The sequence below is a fragment of the Lepidochelys kempii genome, chromosome 20 (genome assembly GCF_965140285.1).
Source record: "Lepidochelys kempii isolate rLepKem1 chromosome 20, rLepKem1.hap1, whole genome shotgun sequence".
NCBI lineage: Eukaryota > Metazoa > Chordata > Testudines > Cheloniidae > Lepidochelys > Lepidochelys kempii.
In genome coordinates, this window is record NC_136399.1 from 23,457,755 (window position 1) to 23,476,497 (window position 18,743).

At 53.5% G+C, this 18,743-nt stretch overlaps 1 protein-coding gene and 1 long non-coding RNA gene across 2 annotated transcripts in view; one reads left to right on the forward strand and one right to left on the reverse strand.

Annotated features, from left to right (window-relative positions):
* LOC140901140 (uncharacterized) overlaps window positions 1-15,257 on the forward strand; it is a 17,225-nt gene extending 1,968 nt beyond the window's left edge. Inside the window, exons 2-4 of the long non-coding RNA XR_012155775.2 lie at window positions 11,608-12,172; window positions 13,326-13,380; window positions 15,001-15,257. This is a non-coding gene — a long non-coding RNA (uncharacterized LOC140901140). The remainder of the gene's footprint in view (window positions 1-11,607; window positions 12,173-13,325; window positions 13,381-15,000) is intronic.
* The window catches only part of LOC140901138 (complement C3), a 45,837-nt gene continuing 30,066 nt past the window's right edge, over window positions 2,973-18,743 (reverse strand). The window contains exons 30-41 of the mRNA XM_073319457.2: window positions 16,585-16,743; window positions 16,165-16,224; window positions 15,695-15,785; window positions 12,960-13,011; window positions 11,882-11,969; window positions 11,104-11,193; window positions 10,050-10,155; window positions 8,822-8,911; window positions 8,020-8,109; window positions 6,922-7,005; window positions 4,102-4,237; window positions 2,973-3,750 (exon numbers count right to left, since the gene is read on the reverse strand). Of these exons, the coding sequence (XP_073175558.2) occupies window positions 3,609-3,750; window positions 4,102-4,237; window positions 6,922-7,005; window positions 8,020-8,109; window positions 8,822-8,911; window positions 10,050-10,155; window positions 11,104-11,193; window positions 11,882-11,969; window positions 12,960-13,011; window positions 15,695-15,785; window positions 16,165-16,224; window positions 16,585-16,743 (1,188 nt within the window). The 3' untranslated portion in view covers window positions 2,973-3,608. The remainder of the gene's footprint in view (window positions 3,751-4,101; window positions 4,238-6,921; window positions 7,006-8,019; window positions 8,110-8,821; window positions 8,912-10,049; window positions 10,156-11,103; window positions 11,194-11,881; window positions 11,970-12,959; window positions 13,012-15,694; window positions 15,786-16,164; window positions 16,225-16,584; window positions 16,744-18,743) is intronic.

Genomic DNA, 18,743 nt, shown 5'->3' on the forward strand with positions numbered 1-18,743 from the left:
AGAACTACTCACTGCAGTATGTCACCAACACTTAAATCAGCTTCTGGACCACATGACTGGAGGATAGCGAAGGTGATGCCAATTTTTAAAAAAGGCTCCAGAGGCGATCCTGGCAATTACAAGCTGGTAAACCTGACTTCAGTACCGGCAAATTGACTGAAACTAAGGTAAAGTACAGAATTGTCGGACACACAGATGAACACGATTTGTTGGGGAAAAGTCAACACGGCTTCTGTAAAGGGAAATCATGCCTCACCAATCTACTAGAATTCTTTGGGGGCTCAATAAACATGTGGACAAGAGTGATCCAGTGGATATACTATACGTAGACTTTCAGAAAGACTTTGACAAGGTCCCTTGTCACAGGCTCTTAAGCGAAGTAAGCCGTCATGGGATAAAAGGGAAAGTGCTCCCACGAACTGGTTAGAAGATAGGAAACAAAGGGTCGGAATAACTGGTCATTTTCAGAATGGGGAGAGATAAATAGTGATGTTTCCCAGGGATCTGTACTGGTGCCTGAGCTGTTCAACGTATCAATAAATGATCTGGGGAAAGCTGTAAATAGCAAGGTGGCAAAGTCTGCAGATGATAACTACCTTGAGCAATTTTGTAAACCCAAAACTGACTGCGAAGAGTTACAAAGGGATCTCACTAAACTAGGTGACTGGGCAAGAAAATGGCAGATGAAATTCAGTGTTGATAAATGCAAAGTAATGCACATTGGAAAATATAATCCCAGCTGTCCATACAAAACGGTGGGATCCAAATTACCTGTCACCACTCAGGAAAGAGATCTTGGAGTCATTGTGGAGAGTTCTCTGAAAAGATCCATTCAATGTGCAGCGGCCGTCAAAAAAGTGAACAGCCTGGTAGGAACCATTAGGAAAGGGATAGACAATAAGGCAGAATGATCACAATGCCACTGTATAAATCCATGGTACGCCCACATCACGAATACTGTGTGCAGTTCTGGTCGCCCCAACTCAAAAAAGATGTATTTGAAATGGAAAAGGTGCAGAGAAGGGCAACACAAATGATTAGGGGTGTGGAGCAGCGTCCATAGGAGGAGAGATTAAAAAATCTGGGACTGCTCAGTTTAAAAAAGAGATAACTAAGGGGGGGATAAACTGGAGGTTTCTAAAATCCGGACTGATGCGGAGTAAGTGACTAAGGAAGAGTTATTTACCCCTTCACCTAACACAAGAACTGGGGCTCACCCAATGATATTACTAGGCCTCAGGCTTAAAACAAACAAAAGGAAGTATTTCTTCGCACAGCGCACAGTCAACCTCTGGAACTTGTTGCCAGGGGCGGTTACAAAGGCCAAAACTATATCTGGGTTCAAAAACGAATTAGATACGTTCATGGAGGTTAGGTCCATCAATGGCTATTGACCAAGACAGTCAGGGACCAAGATGCTCTGGATGTCCCTAAACCTCTGACTGCCAGATGCTGGAACTGGGCAACAGAGGATGGATCACCTGATGATTGGAAGCATCTGGCATTGGCCACTGTCAGAAGACAGGACACTGGGCTAGGTGGACCATTGGTCTGACCCAGTATGGCCGTTCTTATGGTCTTAGTAACAATTTCCCTGCTCACTGCAGTTCTGGGATTTGGCTGGAGCAAGGCCCAGAACCAGCCCAGTGAGAAGCTGCTCACATGGGGGCTTTGTACCCCACAATTGCTGGAAACCCTGGGCTGGGCCCCTGATTCCCTGCTCTGGCTGAGATCCATTCACCACTGGCATCAGGGACAGGGGCAGAGGTGGGTTTACACCATTTTTGCCCCTTCCTGCTTAGCTGCCTTGAGGCAACTCTAACGTACACACTGAACAGCCACCGGGGCTTCCCTGCAGTGATGTGGAGCACAAGTGCGGCCAGAGCCAAGGGGGCATGGCTAGCGCACCACTAACTAATCTGGACCGCTGTTTGGCTAGTTTTTCATGCTGGCCGTGCCCACTCCAGCTTGACCACATCCCCTGTGTCAGGAGCTTCAAGGGGTTAGCAGCTCAAGCAATGCCCTCTGCCAGGAGAGATCTCTCAGCTCTGTGGTCCCTTTACTTTGCAACAGCAGCAGCAAAGGGGCTGTAGGGCAAGTGAGAATCAAGCCTCTGGATCATGGAAGGCTTTAAACAAACCCGCCACTTGCTGAGATATGCCAGTTCCGAGCAAAAGCCAACCCGAATGCTCAGCAAAACAGCACGGGAGGGTCCTTTGCCTTTTACCCTAGAGATTGCTTGGGGTTGTTTGATTGCAGGCGGAGCCCAGATGTGCCGAGGCTGGGTCCGTGCTCAGGAATCTTAGCCAAAATGTTCCCCCTTCGTCTTCCTGCTGCGTAAGAAGGGGTGGGCACAGGGGGAAGCTTGGTAATGAAATAACGCCGATTTCTGATATGGTGCTTTTCATCACTGGAACTCAAACACTTCACACTCTTTAATGGGTTTATCCTCGACCCCCTGTGAGGCAGTGCTGTTATCCCTGTTGTTCAGTGGGGGAACTGAGGCACGGAGAGGCCATGTGACTTGCCCAGGGTCAGAAGAGGACAGAGTAGGGAATTAAACCCAAGGCTCCCACATCCTAGGTCAATGCTTTAACCACTAGACCATCATCCTTCCTTGTTTATACATAGACACTGACTGGAGTAGCTCCTCCTGGATACTCAATTCCAGACCAGAAATCACTTTATTCTGCAAGTATTAGGGTGCTTATAATGCAGAGTCATTCTGGAATAAAGTCACCTTTATTCCAGGCTATTTTAAATTATTTGTATGATCACAGCACCCAGGACCGCACCGTGCCAGGCGCTGTACAACCACAGAATGAAAAGACAGCTCCTGCCCCAAAGATCTTACCATCTAGAGCATCCACATGGCGCATTAAGTTTCCCTAGGGTTATAGAGGGCTTGGAGTCAATCTAAAGCAGCCCATGAAATAAATCTCCCCTTATGGGTGCTGACAGCCGTTTCCCTGCTGCCGCAAAACTTTATTCACATTCGTGGGATAAAACAGGTACAAACCCAGACAGATGCCTCAGGATAGCTCCCTCAGGAGGCACAAAGTTTCTGGATTGAGGATTCAGAGGGGATGGGCATTGTAACAGGTGCTGTACAAAGGAGTATTCAGTTCAGTTCAGGGACGGTTGAAGTGTGCCACGGTGTAAAGAAATGACAGAGGCCTTGGGTATCTCAGAGGTGGGAACGACCCACACAAGCTACGGTTCCGTGCTCTGTCCTCTGTGTCCAGAGAGCTTGGATCAGTAGAAATCGCAGAGCAGGGGGTATTACAAGGATAATAGAGGGTTATGGAAAACAGCAGTGTCATGAGCTGTGTACACGTCCACTGCTGCCCTCTACTGGATGGAATTTGAACTGCATAACTGTGTGTCATAAGCCCATGCTACGAGCAGCTGTAGGAGATTCTCCTGCAGATCCAGAGGCAGGGGACTGCATGCAGGAGGATGTGAGTCCTACCCCTGCTGCTGTGAAATGTATAGAGGTTCTGCCATGACTCCAGTTAACATTATAGATGGGGGCATGGGGGACAAGGGAGACCTCCCCACAGAAAGGGTGACAGCTAGTGACATTCCTGGGTCCTCCTCTTCTCGGCCTATGAAGGGCAGCCGTTCGTCATCATGTGCTGGGCAAACTCCTCCAGCCCCTTGCAGAGGGCACGGAAATGTCCCTGTTGGCATTCCATGGGGTTTGGCCACAGCTCAACCCAGGAACCGCTCCCGAGCAAGTAAGCCATCCTGGGAAAGAGAGCAGGAGGAAACATTACCACAGCCCTTCGCGGGTGAGGGGGTGACCCCACATGTCCAGCGTACAGCCTGGCAGAGATCACAGGGCATTAAGGGGAACCACCTCCCATTGTTAGTACGGGAGCACTTGGCTCAGGGCCCCACTGTTGCAGGGTGCTGCACAGAGCAGGAACTGAGGCACAGAGATGAAGTGACTTACCCAAGATCACATGGGGTCAGTGGCAGAGCTGGGAATTGAACCCACTTCTCTTGAGTCCCAGCCTAGTGCATTAACCACCAGCCCACTCTTCCCCCCCTTCCTCATAATCCTTCTGCCTCTCCAGGAGCCTGCTGGAGACTCACTCAGTCTTCAGATCCCACAGGTCACTGCTGAGGCCCCAGATCAAGTAGCTCCTGTTCTCCAGCAGGTTCAGGGTCGCCTTGCAAGCCACTGGGCTGATAAATCGACGGGTCTTCCCCTGGATGCCTTGCTCTGTCCCTTTAAAAAAAAAAAAAAGCCAGCGATGGCCTATGAGCGTGGGGAGCAGAATGATCGCTGATGGCAGATCAGCGAACAGGAGCCAGACCCACTGCAGAAGAGTCTGATCTCAGTTAAACAGGTACCAATCCAGAGTGACTCTCGATTTCAAAGGGGTCTCTTTTAGTTTGACATGTGCTCAGAATCTGTCTCCCTGGGGTCGCTCTGGATTGACATTTGGAGGATAGGTCCATCCATGACTGTTAGCCAAGATGGTCAGGGATGCTACCCCATGCACTGGGTGTCTCAAGCCTCTGACTGCCAGAAGCTGGGAGTGGACAACAGGGGATCGATCACTCGATGATTCATTCCCTCTGAAGCTCCTGGCATTGGCCACCGTCAGAAGATAGGATATTGGGCTAGATGGACCATTGGTCTGACCCAGTATGGCCCAGTTCTTAGGACATCGGGGCAGGTGAGTTCAAAATCCCTGTCAATAGAGTCACTCCTGATTTATGCTGGTGTAAATGAGATCAGAATCTGGATTCCTCTGTCTTGTTGGAAAAGGGCTCCCATGGTCACAAAACATGGAATCACAGTCCTTTAAATAGGGGGCGTTTATTAAAGGAAACAATCAGAGACTCTACCAAACTGGCTTCCACAGAGCTTGACACGCAACTTTGTATCTCATGTTTACCAGGGACCACATGCTGTCTGGGCCTCTTCATTGCACAGCGACAGTGAGTGACTGAAATATATACTGCAAGTAAACATGTGGCGGGTTTGATATTTAGGCTGGGCTTCTCAAAGGAGTTAAAGGGATTTAGGAGTCCAAATCACACTGACTTGAGTGTCTATCTCCTCCAGTCATCTTTGAAAACATGCAGCTGAATGGGATGAAAGCAGCAGCCAGTTCAGGGCCGGCATCACAAAGGGGGCTGGCTGCCTCTCAGGCAGGGGTAACGCTGATCAATGTTTTTTTAACAGGACAATTTTCCATTGCAAAATACCGGTTTGTTGAAATCAGGAGGAACGTGTCGATTCGGACAAAACTTTGTTTAAAAAAACGTTGAAAGGAGTGTGCTGATTCAGCCAAAATCCTCCACTTTGGGACGGGAATACTGAGGGTTTTTTTGGTTCGAAAATTATTTTATTTTCTACTAGAACCGTCGGGAAAGTCGAGATCAGAACGGAAGCGTTTGGTTTGATCGCAAAGGAGCGTTGCTGCTGACCCGAATCAAAATTTGGTTGAGCAGGAAGTTTCGGTTTTTGGCTGTGTTCTGATCTAGAACGAAGACAACGTTTGGAAGTGTCGGCCTCTCCCGCGGAGCCCCTGGCAGGCTCAGGGAGCGGTTAGGAGACTACCAAGGTCGAAGCTGACAGCTAAAAGCCACCGGGAGGGACGCGGGGGCAGCGCCATGCTGGAGATAACTGGAGCATTGATCAGTCTGGAGCGTTTTCTAGCCGCGCACCTCAGTGTGACGGGCTCTCGGGGACGGGCAAGGCCGTTTTTCACAATGTCTCTGATGATACCGATGGGCATGGGCAGAGCTGGGGGGGGAACACAGGACTGGAATAGCAGGCGGGCTGTGGGGTAGGATTAAGGCGCATCAGCAGAGCTAGGGAGAGGGAAGCCCAGGTGTGGCATGGCCGGTACCGGGTTTACAATGATGCTGTGGCGTTGGGCTCACGCTCAGAGGGGGCCCTGGCCCCGGACCATGGCCCTGCCCCCTGTGGCTCCACCCATGGCTTGCTCCTCTCCTCCCCACTTGCACTGGGGGGCGGGGCCTTGGAAGGAAGAGACTGAGCAGGGGCGGGGCCTCAGGGCAGAGCATGGGAGGGGTCTCGGTGGGAAGGGGCTGAGCAGGGGCGGAGCGGGGGACAGGGCCAAGGTCTGGGTGCCGGGGCCCACAAAAGATTAATCCAGCCCTGGGCATAGCAGGGGGTCTAAGGGACATGACTGAAGGTGAAAGGGGAGCCCAGGGGGCTGTGGGTCAGGATGGAGTGGCACCGGCAGAGCTGGGGGGGGAAGGGGGAAGCCCAGGGCTGGGCCAGCAGGGGGCTGTGGGTCAGGATGGAGGGGCACTGGCAGACCTGGGAGGGGGGAAGCCCAGGGCTGGGCTAGCAGGGGGCTGTGGGTCAGGATGGAGGGGCACCGGCAGAGCTGGGGGGGAAGGGGGAAGCCCAGGGCTGAGCCAGCAGGGGGCTGTGGGTCGCTGTGGGTCAGGATGGAGGGGCACTGGCAGAGCTGGGAGGGGGGAAGCCCAGGACTGGGTCAGCAGGGGGCTGTGGGTCAGGATGGAGGGGCACCGGCAGAGCTGGGGGGGAAGGGGGAAGCCCAGGGCTGAGCCAGCAGGGGGCTGTGGGTCGCTGTGGGTCAGGATGGAGGGGCACTGGCAGAGCTGGGAGGGGGGAAGCCCAGGACTGGGTCAGCAGGGGGCTGTGGGTCGGGACTGTGGGGCATCAGCTGCGTGGACTGACTTCATGAGCCCTCCTGAACCGTGCGGTTCTCAGCTGGTGCCATGTACTCCATCGTTTTCAAGGAGCACTAAATTCACCTCCCCAGATGTAGAGAAACAAAACGCAGGTTAAAAGCCCCTGAGTGGGGGACGGCGGATGAGAGAGGAGCAGCATTGCACCCTGTGATGAGGACAGCCAGCACGCAGGGTGAGACGCGGACAGACATTCACCGCAAGGGCCGTTACCTTCCTTAACGACCTGCACGATCCTCATAGTGAAGTAATTGTACATCCCGTTCTGCTCCACCTTCACCAGCCGAGCTTTATAGACTGGGGGAGAAGATGGCAGTCAGAGATCTGTTAAAGCCCGAAGGCACCATCGTGACCGTCTAGGTGGATCTACAGAATACAGGCCAGATACCACGGTGATGGGGGTGTCTGCAGGGGACTGGACTTGATGACCCAGAGGGTCCCTTCCAGATCTGTGTCTTATGGGACAAGAACCTGTACAGAATAGAATCAAATCCCACCCACTGGGGCAAAGGGGCAACACCAGTTGTCATCTAGAATCCCACTTGCTCAGCGCTTGGCTGCTTCCTTGATCAGTGAGGGCGTGGGATGTAGGGTCCTATATCAATGGGTCTCAGGCACTAAAGGGGAACCTGCAGGTGGGGGTGGGAATGGGCTTGATCCAGGTTGTCTTGCTGTGTAAAAGGCCTGGGGGAAGATACATGATGAATTCAGACTCTTCCCCACCCCTGCACCAGAGGGCTCTGTGTTTGCCCAGAGAGCGGATCTCCCAGGCATGGCTGTCCTCAGTCTAACTGGGAACGGGGAGTGGGTTTTATTCAGACTGTTTAAAACTTGGTGGGTTTTAAATATTTAACTCAAATGGCTGAGCAACAGGTGGGGAAAAAACACTTGTTAAAAAAGTTCAGCCATTCATTTCAGATAAATCATTGTACCTAGGTCTTATCATCGTTAGATCTCAAATTAGGTCAGTATCATTATCCCCATTTTATAGTTGGGAAAACTGAGGCACTGAAGGGATATGACCTGCCCAAGGTCACCCAGCAGGCCAGAGGCAGGAACAGATCCCAGCTCTGCTGAGTCCCAGCCCAGAGCCCCCATCTCTGTATCAGCCAAGGAATGTGGTGGAGTCCACACGTACCCTGTTACATGGCCTGCTGCCACTACGCTCATTGCAATTATCTCTGCCCAGATCAGGAGTTCATTGCCTCTGGGATCACTGGCAGATCTCGCCCCACCACCCCCCAGCTTTGGCCCTCCCTTGGACAACAGCTGATCAGGAGAAATAGGGCCAGAACACAGGGCCTGTCTTACCATAATCCACCCCAGCCTCACACGCGGCTTCGATGCGGACAGAAATGTCAGCAGGGGGTTGTTTAAATTTCTTGATCAGGCTGCATTTCTCTGGGGACAGAAGCAGACGATCCTAGTGAAGTAGCAGGTTTACAGCCCCTTTCACACCAGGCTTTTGCTGCCCTTTACGGACATGAATGAATTCAGCTTCACAGCCCCCATGGGTGATGGGTGGGCGTCACCCTCATTGCACAGACAAGGAAGCTGTGGCATAAACAGGGCAATGAGTTTGCCCTAGGTCACATGATGAATCAATGGCAGAGGTGGGAATAGAATCCAGGAGTCCTGACTCCCAGCCCTCCACTGCTCTGACCACTAGTCCCCGCTCGCTTCCCAGAGCGGGGAATAGAACCCCGGAATCCTGACGCCCAGGCCTGTGCCCCCTCCCTGTGGGAAGGTCCCAGAGGCAGCCGGAGATCAGGGCCTGGCCAAGGGGAAGAGGTCACTTTGCATGTTATCTGTACGAAGGTGGGAGCTGGAAGCGTCCACAGATTCTCCCCACCAGAGAATCAGGGAGGGAGAGTTCTAGGAGCGCAATCTGGACCCAGAACCATTAAATCCCCCAAGCTCGCCCCACGCTGAGGGCTGCTGATCCCAGAGCTGCCACGGGCCAGCACCCGGCAGGGCTAGTGCATTAGTGCTGCATCCCCCGTGCTCTCACTGGCCCAAGCCCACTAGGTCAGTCGTGGTTCCAACCTGTAGCATAGAAGCCAGTGAAGGGACAGGGCAGAGAAATTTCCCCCTCCCTTTGGTCTCCCTTTACCTTCCATGCAACGGCAGGCGTCTTCCTCACACAGCACCTTCAGCAAGCCGCTGTCTTGGGTTGGATGGTAAAATTTTGTGCAGCGGTTTTCTGAGAGAGAGAGAAAAGGTTTGTTACTAAGTGTATAATGGTAACACCTAGAGTTTGAGTTCACACCATGCACAGATGCACAATGGGAGACAGACCCCCGTGCTGGGACACGGACACTCACACAGTGAGAGCAGGGCCGCCTCGTGCCAGATGCTGTACCAACAGCGAGAGACAGTCCCTGCCCCGAAGCTCTACGGGTAAAGGACGGGTTATTCTGTCCAGAAAATCTGGCTTTGATTCCCTGGGGAATCTCTTTGTGTACTTGAGGATTTTATCCAGCTGCCCATCACTGTAGTATCTGGGCATCTTCCATGTAAAATCACTAGCGAAGTCCTTTGTGAACTTAATGGAGACTCTGGCTTGTCTCCCTTTTTAGAGCTAAAACTCAGCTGGGGAAGGGGTTTGATTTTATTTTTGAGATTTTATTTCTGTTGCCCATCCTGTACTGCCCCCTCCTGGCCTAGTGTGGCACTGCAAGCACCTTCTGCTTCAGTTTCCCTTTAGAACTCCACACAAAATGTACACGTCCAAATTCCCCTGCCGGGGTTCTTCTTTATTAAACACAAATAAAATTGAATTCAAGGCTTTTCCCTTAGGGTCAGGGGGGTTGCACAGCCACCTGCCTTTATGGGGCCTCTGTTTCTCCTGGCACTCCTCACCTTTAGGAGGGCTTCTCTCTATCAGTACCCCCTACTAATGATGGGCTTTTATCATGCCCAGGTGCTCGTTAGTCAATTAACTACCCAGGTGGGCTCATTCCCCTTAAATTAGCTCCTCAGAGGTTTGGATGCTCTGGTTTAAAGAGGCTAGCAAACTGGTGATCATTTCCTTTTGGGGGGGGCAGAAGGGGACGGAAGTGTTATTCTTATGGTAGAAAGGCTGTTTCCAGAAAGGAAACTGAGTCATAGAATGACAAGGTCAAAAGCAGAGCTGGGGAATCAAATCCAGATTTCCTGCGTCACAGGCTAGTGCCCCAGGCACTGCCCTGGTTTGCCTCCCTGAAGAGCTAGTCGGGTGATAAGGCTCAAGCCTGTCCTGACTGGGTAGCACACTGCACCAGGGTTCTGTCTGACTGTTTGCTGGGGCCAGCGTGCTTTGCTGGGCGCTAACGAGATGAGCGAGTGATGAATGCTCTAACCCAGGGAGTAGTACTCGTACACCATCACGGCTGCCGGCTGGATCAGACCCACTTCGAAGTGCTGGTGAGCTTTAAATTTCAGACAGTCTGTCTCTTTGCTGGACACCTAGCGAGGAAGAGAAAGGCCCTTAGGAGCTGCAATGGCATAGTCATTGCAGGCAGGAGAGAGTGCCAATAGCATGGCAAAGGGCCCGATTCCCAGTTACTCCACTCTGCACTTGGGACAGGGGGCACAAGGGGGTGGCAGGGGCTTTAAACCCCATCCCCCTTTGTGCTCCCCATATTGCGTGACTGTGCAGGGCCCCAGTGTAAATTAGAGCCGCTTCAGGGCTGCTCTACAGTTCTGGCCAGGTGCCTGATCTGCCCCTTACACTGGGAACTGGGAGCAGGGTGGATGCTGGATCCTTATGCAGTTTGGGGAGATCCTCTTCCCCAAATTAGAAAACATTAGCGGGAACATTGCCCCCCACCCCCAATCAGGGACTTCTGGGAGCCACCCAAATAGAAATATTGGTCACACTTTGGAATCGAACCTTACTCTGAAGGGCTAATGCATGATGAATGGAGGCTATCCCCATGTCAGCCAGGAGCAGGATGTGCCACAGACGACTATCAGCGGAAGGAGTTATAGGCCATGTCTACACAGCAGTTGGGAGGTGTCATCCCCAGCTTGGCAGACGCACACGTGAGCTCGTGCCTGAAAACAGAAGCATGGCTGCAGCCTCACGAGTCACAGCAGCTCAGGCTGGTTGCCCAACTCTAGTCTGGTCTGAGAGCTCGGCTGGCTAGCTGCTGCAGCCACGCCGCTATCTTTAGTGCACTAGCCTGAGCTGGGAATCACACCTTCCGCTGCAGTGTAGACGTACCCAGAGATGGGTTAAGCAACCTACTGATCTGCTGGGCTCCAGAACAATTGATTGGCCATTTATTAGTAGCTCTGAAGCATTTATTAATCCATTATCAGTGGGACCTTAATATTAAGTGTGACAAAGAGAGAGAGAGAAGGTGGGGAAAGAAAGAAAGAGAAAGAAGGGGGGGGATGGCCAAGCTGTACCTTGTCTAGATAGAGGATGAGGGAACCTCTCTCAGACAGATCCGTGTCCAGTTCAAACTTGGAGATGTATTTGTCCACACGGTTCGTGAGCTGGGCATGGAAATCAAACTGATCAGCCAGTAGAATCCACAAGCTGGACGGTGCCCACTTGGGCCCCCAACTCTTCGAAAGCTTTGGGGGTGCCCAGCTTTGCCCCTCCTGACTTCACACCCCCTTTTCCACCCCCCTACTGTCTGCCTCTTGCTCTCCGCTCTGATCCCATGAACAAGGCTTGGCCCACTGACATTCCCAGGGTCTCAGTCCTCTTGTGACACCTGGACAGGGCATCGACCGTGTTGAGTTCCGCGCTCCTCACCCTCTCCGGATGTGGTTCAGCCCTGCCTGGGGGGGACCCCGCATTAGGAATGAGAGGGGAGCACCATCTCCATGGCCCATCTGACACAGGGGCTGCCAACGAGGGGGCTGGTTCGTGCCAATGACACAGTGACTTTCCTGTCCCACTAGGAACTGGGCTGAGAACCCACCACACAGCCACCAGCTGAGAACACCTACTGCTGCCCCAGTCTGTGACCGAGAATGACCAAGAGGTGAAAGGCACCAAGCCCCTGAGTCATGACCCAACAAGAATCAGGAGGTTGTGATGCCCTCCCCAGATTGCTAAATTTGTGTGTGTGTGATCCTGGCATGGAAGAGGTTAAAACCCCTGCCCGAACCACCACTCTTAGGTTGGTCCCAGGGGAGCAGCCAACTCCCCACGCGTTGAGGGGGTGGGGCTCACCTTATCCAAGTCGTCCATGTCTGGGGAGAAGCCGGTGGGCATGGAGACGTCTAGGATGGTCATGGTGGAGTCCACCGTTCCCAGGAACCTGGAGGATGCAGAGAGGATTTGGCTAGGAAAACACCCGCCAGGCAACAAAGCGGATCCTCTCTGGAGGCCACCGGCACTGACCAGTGGACGCTGGCTGGACGAAGCCACTGGGGAGGCTGCTAGCCCAGCCGACTGCCTCCACGGCCCTTCCTGGTTGCAGCGGGAGAGGGGACGCGTGGATCCCAAGTAGCACCAATTCAGGTATCAATGGCTGCCGGACAGACCTCGGTGGGGAAAGCAGATCCTGGAGGCCACCCCCTCAAAAAATAACCCCTTGGGGGGCTGTGGAGGGGTGTACTAGCCCTTTAGGGGGCAGTCTGGAGCTTGTACCCAAAACAGCCGGGGTGCAGCCAAGGAGATCTGCCGGCCTTGGGGTGGGCACTATAGCCAGGAAAAGAAAGCCGAACGGGGTGGGGGGAAAGGATGGGACTGGAAATCATGCATGTTGTAGGCCCCAGGTTCCAGATCCTCCAAGGTATTTAGGTGCCTAATTCCTATTGGTTATTATTGTTACAGGGACAGTAACCACTAGACCAGGGGTTCTCAAACTTCATTGCATTGCAACTGCCTTCTGACAAGAAAAATTACTACACGACCCCAGGAGGGGGGACTGAAGCCTGAGTCTGCCTGAGCCCCACCGCCCAGCATAGGGGGCCAAAGCCTGAACCCCACCACCCAGGGCAGGGGTCCAAAGCAGAAGCCTGAGGGCTTCAGCCCCAGGCAGGGGGCCTGTAAACTAAGCCCCATCACCCAGCAAGGAGGGTCAAAGCCTGAGCCCCACTGCTCAGGGCTTCAGCCCCAGGCCTCAGCACGTCTAATGCCAGCCCTGGCAACCCCATTAAAATGCGGTCGTGACCCACCGTTTGAGAGCCGCTGCCCTAAACGGAGACATGGACACACACCTCAAGCCAGGATCTGACACACTCTCCACCATTCTAGGGTGGGGGGCGGCTGTGGGGGGGGGTGATGGCTGCCGGGGATGACTCACCGCATGCAGATCTGGATGAACACAGAGGCCAGGGCTCCTTCTGGCTTCTTGGCTGCAAAGACCCATCAACACAGCAGGGGAGTCACATTCCTGTCTCATCAATGGTGCCCCCCCACATCACCAGACCCATTTAAAAATGGTTCCGGAGAGGAAACGCACCAGGATCATCCCAAATTTATTCCCAGGGGAGGACTCCCCCCTCCTCAGGGATTCCCCCACCCCACTTACAGACACAGTCACACAAGATGGGCACCAAACTATCCCAGCCTGTTGTACACTGGTCCTTATCCTGCTCCCGTCACCCAGTCGCTCATCTAAGCGACATGATTCTCATCTGTCCTGTGTGGTTACTTGTCTCTCTTTCAGTGCCTCTTTGTCCTCGTGTCTCCTTTGGGAAGTGCTTGGGACCTGACAGTTAAAGGTACGTTGGTGTTTACCTCTCAGTGGTTTCAATAGGAGCTAGGTGCCTAAAGACCTTTAAATATCTGTCCCTTTGAGATCCACTGATGAAAAGCGCTAGATCAGAGCTCCGGGCTATTGCTCTTTCCGCACAGGACTTCTCCTCTCTCTCCAAAGTATTTCTCTGGGCCCCATCGCCATATTATCTGAGCACCTCACAGTCTGCCCTCGTTGTGGGGGAGGGAAGTCCCATTTTCCCCCCATTTCCAGATAGGGAAACTGAGGCACAGAGAGACTAAATGACCGGCCCAAGGTCAGACAGGAATCTGTGGCAGAGCAGAATTGAACACGGGTCCTTGACTAGGCTCCTTCCTTTGTATGCAGCTCTCTCACATCCTCTCAGTTCCTCCCTTCTCATAAACCGCCCTAATCTTTTCAATCTCTGATACAGTTTTCCAGGGAAGTGTCAATTGTGACTAGTTTGTCTGCCAAGTGCAAGTTGCTTCCGTCATGGGAAGAAAAAGGATCTTGTGGTTACTGGCATGCAAATCAGGAGCCCTAGGTTCTAGTCCCAGCTCTGGCAGAGGGGTGCGGTCTAATGGTTAGAGCAGGGGGACTAGGAATCAGAACTCCTAGGTTCTATCCTTGGAGGGGAATGGGGGTCTAGTGGCCCAGGTGGGGAATAGGAGCCAGGGTTCTATACCCAACAGTGCTGCTGAGTGACCTGTGCCTTAGTTTCCCCATCTCTAAGTGGCTAACACGTTCCCCACCACACTGGGACCTAATTAGGTTCTGAGATCAAAGCCTGTTGAAGAAGCAATTTTTCTTTTAGTGGGGAAATTCATCCACACCCCAATCTGCTTCCCCAGCCCCTTGCAGCTCCCGGCTAATCATGAGCCACGGGAGCAGTTGCTGGGAGAACCCCTTGCTCAAATGCTGACCGTGCGCACCCCTGCTCCAAGCAAGCCCCAAGCAAGCAGCTGGAGTCCGGTTCTGAAACAGCCTGAGTCCCAAATAAAGCCCAGATCTTCCCCCGCAGTGACTCTGAAGATGGAGACAGAGGCAAATCAACAAGGTCTTTCCCTACAGGGGAGCTTGTGACGCAGTCTGATTGAACCGATGAACGATAATGCCACGGTTACACAATTGCAACAAGTCTTGTACAAAGCGTGTCATACGAGGTGTCAATGGAAAAGTGATGATTTGCTAAGTAGGACTGTCCTGTTCATATGCATGGATCATCTGTGTACCTAAAGTTACGACTGTTGGCCAGGGACTTGTATTTTACACATGTGCTGTATTCCTGGGTAACACCCACCAGATAAGATTTACATCAAGGCTGGACAGCTGTGTGGTGATGGCCCATTAAGGACACTTCACCCTAACAATGGGCCACAGGCAATGGCTGCCCCTGTGAATTATCGAACTTCCCAAGGAGGGGTGATCATTGTCCATGTGACCCAGACGCCATCTCAGGCCAGTCACTTTGCACAAACAGGTTTCAGAGTAGCAGCCGTGTTAGTCTGTATTTTCCACTGAATGCATCCGATGAAGTGAGCTGCAGCTCATGAAAGCTCATGCTCAAATAAATTGGTTAGTCTCTAAGGCGCCACAAGTCCTCCTGTTCTTTTTGCACAAACAGAGACAACATGTCCCTAGGCACATGGCAGAGGAGATAGAAGACCCCTGAGACAGCTTCATTTTGCCACTTTCCTGCCCTGATTCTCTGGCCTGTGGATTTACAGTTTTTGGAGCATTTTGAACTATATGGACTGCGGACCTTCGAATCTTTTGGAAGTTCCCAGAGAGACTTTACAAGCCAGCCATCTATTGCATCGTTGCTACAGGACTTTGCAATTATTTGTATGTATATTATCTTTTCTTCTTTTCTTTTCTTATTAAACCTTTAGTTTTAGTTACTACAGGATTGGCATCAAGATGATTATTGGGTAAAATCTGAGTTACAGATTGACCTGGCTAAGTGGCTGATTTCTTGGGATTAGAAGGACCCTACAGTTTGATTAAATTGGTTTTCAGTAACCACTCATCATAAAGTTGAGTGGCTTTTCTTACTGGCTTGCTATAATCTCGTGACAGAATAACCACCAGTGGGGGGTGAGTCTGCTCTAGTTTTTCACCAGTTTATCCTGAGTTTGGCATTCTCAGCTGTGACCCACTGAGGCTTGGTGACAGGGCTCTGTTCCTCAGCCAGCTTAGAAAAGGGGTAAGCTGCATGGAGGTTAACCCCTTCTCACCAGGGTATAGATAGCCATCTTGCGGCCTTGCACCCCTCAAACCAGTCCCCTCTCCCCTGATCAGGAATCCCAGGTCTTTACCATCAGGTGCCCTTTGCACAGAGACGCTAAAGTCAAACTTCTTGCAGGCTGCCGCCCCCTCCGTCAGGGGAGCGTAATAAACCGTCATCACCTGGGAAAGAAAGGGGCGATGAAGGGACGGATATTGACCAGGCTGCTCCGGCCCAGGGGTCTATGGGGAGGAGTCTCGGGCAAATCCAGGCTGTCGCAGGATTCCTAGGGCCAGATAGAAATGGCCAGACCGGAGAGAAGCTCGGGTTGGCGGAGAGAGAGACGGAACAAGGGATGCGGCCTCCCCAAAGCATGTCATTGCCCGGCAGCCCTGCTCAGATCCATCCAGCAGGGGGCAGCACTGAGATTGGGGGGCAGTTGCTGCCCCCTCAGATCCAGGAAGATCCCCGCCAGCTGGCGAAATGGACTTTCAGAGCCACACGCTGTACATCCAGGAGCCCCCTAGGCCGACGGGCGGGTTCTCAGCAGCCCATACGTACCGACAGTGTCCCTTTGCCGTGTCCCTTGGCAGAGACAGTGAAGCCGTCGGTCAGCTTGGTCTGTGGGGATGGGAGCGGGTAGGTTAGCGACCATGTTGTCCGAGACACAAGTGGTTTGTTCCCCGAGTAAGGCTGGGTTTCCCCAGTTTCTGCATGGGGAAGGCACTGCCCCCTGCCCATGGCACCCCCTCACCCTAGGGCCACCCCCCAGCCCTGCCTCCTCACACGTGGCCAATTTCCCACCCTCCGCGTGGTCTCTCTCCACAGTGACCGTGCCATCCCCTTGCCGTTCCACCGACCCCTCACGCCTGCTCCTCCCTGCTCGGCAACAGGAACTCCTGCTGCCATTCACCCTCATCCCACCCTCACCCATGCGGGGCGTTCAGCCCGGTCCCCCCTCTCCAAGCCCCTGGGACTTACCCGCTCCGTCCGGGCTACCATGGCATTGTCCCGGTTGATCCTCCAGAGCAGGGGCCTGCTCCGACCCGGCAGGTTAATGGAAACGTCCAGGGCCGTGTCCTTGGTTTCCGACACATCCATCTGGTACTGGGCCAGAGCCTGGAAGACCATGATCGTGGCCTGTCGCGAGGAAGGGGCAAATGGGTTAATGCACAAGGACCCAGAGGGACGCCCAGCAAACCCCGCAGCAAGACCCCTGCGGATGGGGTGCAGGGTGGCTGGAAATGCAGTGGCGGCTCTAGGGAGACCAGTGGAAGCTACGGCTTTGGGGAGGTGGGGCCCCGAGGAGGCGGATGGGGGTGGCGGTGATTTGCGCTAAAAAAGGGCTCATCAGTAAAAGAGAGAAAATTTTATGCCACGGCCACGAAGGAGAACTGTGCTACTCCTTGGAGCGGCGACCAAGAGCAGGGAGGGGAGTTTTCCTCTGCGTGCGAAACGCTGCAACGCCGGGGGCGCTGGAATGTGGGGGGCAGGGGGCCATGGCCCCATCACTTTTCAGGCAAGCCACAGTGCGGAGGGGGCAGAGAGGAGTGAGCGGGGTGTGGGGTCTTTGGGGTGAAGAGGCAGCGCAGGGGTGGGGCATCAGGGTAAGGGGCAGCGCAGGGGCGGGGCATCAGGGGAAGGGGCAGCATGGGGGTGAGGCATCGGGGGAAGGGGCGGTGCAGGGGGGGAGGCTGCGCCTAGTTCTGGTGTGTGCAACAAAGGACGTGGGAATATTGGAACGGGTAGAAAAGAGCCACGAACATGATTCGAGGGGCTGGAGAAAATGCCTTTAGTGAGACACAGAAGGAGCTGAATCAGCTTCTCAGAGAGATCAAGAGGTGACTTGATAACGGTGTGTAAAGCACCTTTGTGGGGTGGGGGAGCCCCGGGTTCTAAAGGGTGCTTTGATCTAGTGGAGGAATGCAGAACAAGAACAAACAATAAGGCCAGACAGGACCATTAGACCATCTAGTCTGACCTGCTGGATTTCACAGGCCAGGGAACGTCACCCAGTTATCCTGGCATTGAGCCCTACCACTCTGTTAGGCGGAAGAAGGCCTTCCTGGAAGATGCTTTCGTCATTCTCTGTGCTCTGCGACATGCTCCATGGACTGCCTGCTTTAGTCAGTGGGCTGCCATCATTAGGGACCAGAGTGAACACATTCTTCTGGTGAGCCACAGCAAAAAAGGAGCAAATAATACTCCATCACCAGCATTAGCTCCTGAGGGTTCAAACACCCCAGTGGGATAGCGAGGGGTCAGCTCCTTTCTCCCACAGCCATGTCAGACAGTCTGCAGACTCAGGCAGGCAGTGCACGCTTGGCTGGCAGCTTCCACAAAAGGCTAGAAGCTGAGATTCCGTGGCACAATTCTGTGGCCCCGGGGCAGATTCTGGGGCTTCATGGGATCTGCTGGGCCCTGCTTGCGCATTGTGGGGTGAGGCCTGACCCAAGATGCAGGTGGTTCAGACGCAGCCCATCTCGATCTCACCGGACCAACCCACGTGTTCACTGAGCTGCTGCCAAGTTTTTAACAAGAGGCTGCCCCTCAGTCTGTGATTAACCCAGGGTGGCTGGGCTGCACTTCCCCCTTGGAACAAAGAACCGTCTGTCTCCCATGCAAAACACAGGGCTGATAGCAACCTGCCTTGGCAAGGGAGTGTGGGAGAGGCCTTCCTGGGAACTGGGAGGGATACAGATAGTGCTGGAGGCTGGCAAGGAATGGGGGTGGGAGACGAAGGCTTTGGAAAGGGGATAATCCTGGGGCGGGGCATAACCCCTCCTTGAGGAGGAAGGCAAGGCTCTGAAAGGGGCAATATTGGGGGGCATATTCCCCTTGGGGGGCAAAGGCTCTGGAAGGGGGTAATTCTGAGGTAACATATCTCCTCGTGGGGACTGGGGGTGGGGGGATCCCAAAGGAGATGTATTCCCTCCTAGGAGCAGCGGTGGCAAAGAGTCTGAGGGGCATAATCCTGGGGGGCGGGGGACAGGAGGAGGGGGTGTATCCTACTCCTGGGAGCTGGCAGGGGGAAAGAGGGGGAAGGCCTAAGCCCCAGCAGCAGAGCAATGGCCCACACCTCACGGCCATCTGGCCATGGGGTTTTAGCAAGAAGCTCCCCAGAGCCCCTTCCCATCACC